General features: G+C 42.2%; 1 protein-coding gene across 1 annotated transcript in view; it reads left to right on the top strand.

The window, feature by feature from the left end:
- TSPAN7 (tetraspanin 7) overlaps positions 1 to 3,924 on the top strand; it is a 25,612-nt gene that overhangs the window by 10,410 nt on the left and 11,278 nt on the right. Inside the window, exon 5 of the mRNA XM_024764565.1 lies at positions 3,518 to 3,601. Within this exon, the coding sequence (XP_024620333.1) occupies positions 3,518 to 3,601 (84 nt within the window). The remainder of the gene's footprint in view (positions 1 to 3,517; positions 3,602 to 3,924) is intronic.

The raw sequence follows: 3,924 nt of genomic DNA, 5'->3' as shown, positions 1-3,924 counted from the left end.
GCCAATCCTACTTTACATTTTCCTGGGTGCCTCAAATACCTGGAAGAGATACTTCTCTCTCACTTCCCTTTTACCCTCCAACCTGGCTCCCTCTGTGGGGAGAAAGTGAATGAAAACTGAAATTTGCCTAGGAAGTTTCATTAGATATTCTCATTTAATGCCCACCTGAACTTCTCAGACCAATTATTTCCCAGGCCTGAGTCTGTGACACCTCATCTATAAAAGGTAAGCAGTGCGGATGGGGTGGAGATGTGGAGTGATAGTCGATGCTCATAAAGGTTAGCCTCCCCAAACTGACTCCCTCCCCCAGGAAGATTAACTCCCACCATGTCCTAGTTCTGTGGAATCCTGTTATATAAAATACATGTATTCTCAGTCCCCATAGATCTTTTAGTGTCTTGAACCCTGTGCCCTGATAGCACAGAAAGGTGGCTCTGGGCTCTTACCTGGCAGCCTGAGAAACCTACCTTGTACAAATCACCGGCAGAGAGCAGGAAGGTGAGAGCGGTTAAGCAGGATATTTATTGTTTTGTTTTGAGGACAGCTTTGATTTTGGTTTTGCTAAGCACGGTGATCAAACGTCCACAGGTTCAGTTAGCTAACAGCATTGACCGACCCCTACCCCCTAGGAATTCCTTGCCTTTTTTTTTAAAGAGCCAGGGCAAGAAGAAGAGAGTTATTCTGGTTGGCAGCTCCCGAGGTACCTCCTCCCAGTACCTGCCTGGAAGCAGCCGTGCTACTCCTGCTACTGAAAAGCCTGCCACTTGCAGGCGTTTCCCATCAGAGGCCCTGTTGATTTAGACTTGCTGAGAGGGTGAGCAAATTACCTGTTCTGTTTCTGGGTGTTTCCTAGGACGTTTAGCAGGTCTCTGTAGATTGATCTCACACCTGACAATCAGGCTTTCATTTTCGGAAATTAAGAGAGATCGTTGTGGGTAGATAAGAGAATTTTCGGGGAGAATTTGAGGTGGAAGGCAAACGTGCACTGGGGTTGTAGGATCGAAGCAGTTCGGGCAGTCTGCAGAGCTAGGCCGAGACCTGGAAAATGGGCTTGTGGGTCCACAGAGTGAACAACAGAGGAAAAGCTGGAGAAGGAAAGCATTTATTACAGCCTGGGTCTTGTATCGTTTAAACAACAACGAAGAAGCTAAATCACTTTCATCTTTTCACCTTAAGTCACTCTCCTATTGCTATAATTTATTAATTTGCTCTTTGTTTAGAGTGAAAAAGGGTGGAGGAACTTTTCTTAGCGAAGAGTGCTTCTCAAATGGGCACGTGAAACATCTGGAGATATTAACATTCATTAAAACATTAAAAATGAGTAACTCCGGGATCTGGCAGATTCTGGTTCAGTAGGTCTGGAGTGAGGTCTCAGATTCTGCATTTCTAACAAAATCCCCAGTAAATGCTGCTTCTGCTGCTTGTAGCAAAACCCCGGTGCGAGGAGCAAGGTTTAGAGAGAACAGTTTTGCCACTAGTACTAATGCCAGGCCCTTACTTCATTTTTCTGTTTTCTCTTACTGCTTGGAGTGGGCTTTTCAAAAATAATATGACTGACTGATTTCTACTCCATTGTAGGAGATTTCATACTTTAGAAAACATATTCACCTTATGTGCAGAATTTAAAGTTCACAGCAAAAACAAAAAAAATAGAAAAAATAACCCTATTCCCCCCCACCCCGAAAAAAGACCAAAAACACCTATCCCAAACTATTTTGCAGAGTAAGAAAATAGCCCACCTCACGTCTCTCTGGTTTTTATTACTGGGTTTGTGTTTCCGTATTTTGAGCTGATGTAACACTGGCAGTGGTCTGAACTTCATTCCCTGGCCCGAGCATCGCTGTGGGGAGGAGATACAGGACGACCAGCACAGAAAAACTCTATCTTAGCTGCTGCCATTCGGGAATATCCACCTCTCTTCTGGCTTTGACTTCTTCCTAACCCGAACTGATTTTCTTTCTACTACCTTTTGGAAAATAGTGTGATATACAGTTTCACTAGTAGAAATGAAATCGGTGAGCAAGCTTCTCCTATAAAGAGAGAAGCAAATTGCAAAACTTGCCATGAGCGATAACGCATTTCCTTTCCCACCCCTGCCTTCAAATTTGCATCAGGTAACTAAGGAGCATAGTTTGTCCATTGCATTGAAAACATGTGTCAAAGCACTGCTGCTAAATTAATGCATCTTGGTCTTTGCAAACAGACTGTGAATGCATAAAATATCATTCATTAGAAGATACAGCACTGGCAGACTTTTCACAAGCTCTATGAGAAATGTTTAAACTTTGAATTTAAAAATGGGAGACATGTTTTTGGTTGTTCTTGTTCCTCAGATGTTATTACACTTTAGTGGGCCTTTCTTGATTAACAATAATCCTCTTTACCCTGTTTATGAAATTGTCTTGATTTTTCACAGACTTCATACATTCAAGTTGGGGCCCTTTTTCAGAAAACTGGAAAATGACCATGTCTTCCAAAGCTGAACACGTCAGTTCAGAAGTGTAGGTTGATTTGGCCCAGTTCCAAACTACAGAAATACACTCACACACTGACACACATATATGTTCGCTAATTCCTGCTGTTTGAGCTGTCAGGCGTTTTAACAGGAAGAGTCAGCTTTTGCCTTTGCCTTACGAGTGATGCACAAAATTTGGTGTCCTACCTGGACTGGGTTGATAAAATATAATCCAGAATAACAACAAAACTAGTTTAGCAACATTGTCGAACTCCAACCAGACCATTTCTTTTAAAGAAATTAAACTTTATCAGTATTAAACTAACACTGAAATTGGTAAAATTGGTGTTGGTTTTAATCACAACATGTGGAGATTTCACAGGATGTTAAAGGGAAACTCACTTCATTTTACGAATGAGGTTATTGACATCATAATAGAGAGAGGGTAAGTGACTTCTTCAAGGTCCCATAGTAAATCTGTGGAAAATATGACTCTAGAACATGGGTTTTTCCCTAAAAAAAAAGCTTAATGGTCTCCGTAGGAAGAACCCTAAAATACCATAAAGTTGGCAGGTATTCAAACACCACCTTCTAACCAGAGGATTTCACTTTATTTATCTAAGATTCTGTCATTTGTGGTCAAAATGCTAGTAACTATGTCTATGATGCTGAGTTTTCCTGATCAGGGATGCAGAATGCCTTTGCACGTGTTTAAGTCTGCTTCTGTATCCCTACAGCATTCGCCTCATGGATCTTACAGACTTCTTGCTAAATTTCATCATACAACAGAAACGTTTGTGGATGAAAGTGTATATCTGGGATTTACTTTAAAATAATCCAGCCAGGGGATGCGTGTTGAAATTTAAATGAAACAAGATTGGCCATATGTTCACTGTGATTTTAGAGGAAGGGTCACTTGGGGGTTCTGTACCGTTTGTATGTTTGAGATTTTTCATTCTGTTTGCGAAATGAAGGTTGGGGTGTATGTGGGAGTGTCGCGAGGTAACCCAGCAGGTCTGGCCTGAGTGAAACATGTCTCTGAGACCGTGTCTCTGTTTTCAGGGTTGTTATGATCTGGTGACCAGTTTCATGGAGACCAACATGGGAATCATCGCTGGAGTGGCTTTTGGGATCGCATTCTCCCAGGTAATCTTGCGGTCGGACCTAGCCTTTCCTCTGTCTCCTGCTCTCCTTTCCCTCCCCCTGGTCTCCAGATTCTCTGGCGGCCTCCCCGTGCCTGGGGAAAGGCTGATGGATGGGGTCAAAACTCCTTGCTCATTAGTCCTCAGGTCATCTGTTTATTGATTTTCCTTTTTCAAATTAAATGAAGTTTTGCCATCAAGGGAATATTGGTTACAGTTCAACTAATGACTAGCTCCAGAAAAACAACTCCCTTCTTCTGTAGGTCAAATGGAGGTTAGCTGAACAAAGTGTTGCCTTAATTGGAACCTAAGCAACTCCAAACATCA

Source organism: Neophocaena asiaeorientalis, unplaced genomic scaffold, assembly GCF_003031525.2.
Source record: "Neophocaena asiaeorientalis asiaeorientalis breed wild unplaced genomic scaffold, Neophocaena_asiaeorientalis_V1.1 scaffold1615, whole genome shotgun sequence".
Lineage (NCBI taxonomy): Eukaryota > Metazoa > Chordata > Mammalia > Artiodactyla > Phocoenidae > Neophocaena > Neophocaena asiaeorientalis.
Note: the sequence above shows the minus strand (reverse complement) of the source record. Positions and strands in the feature narration are given on the sequence as shown.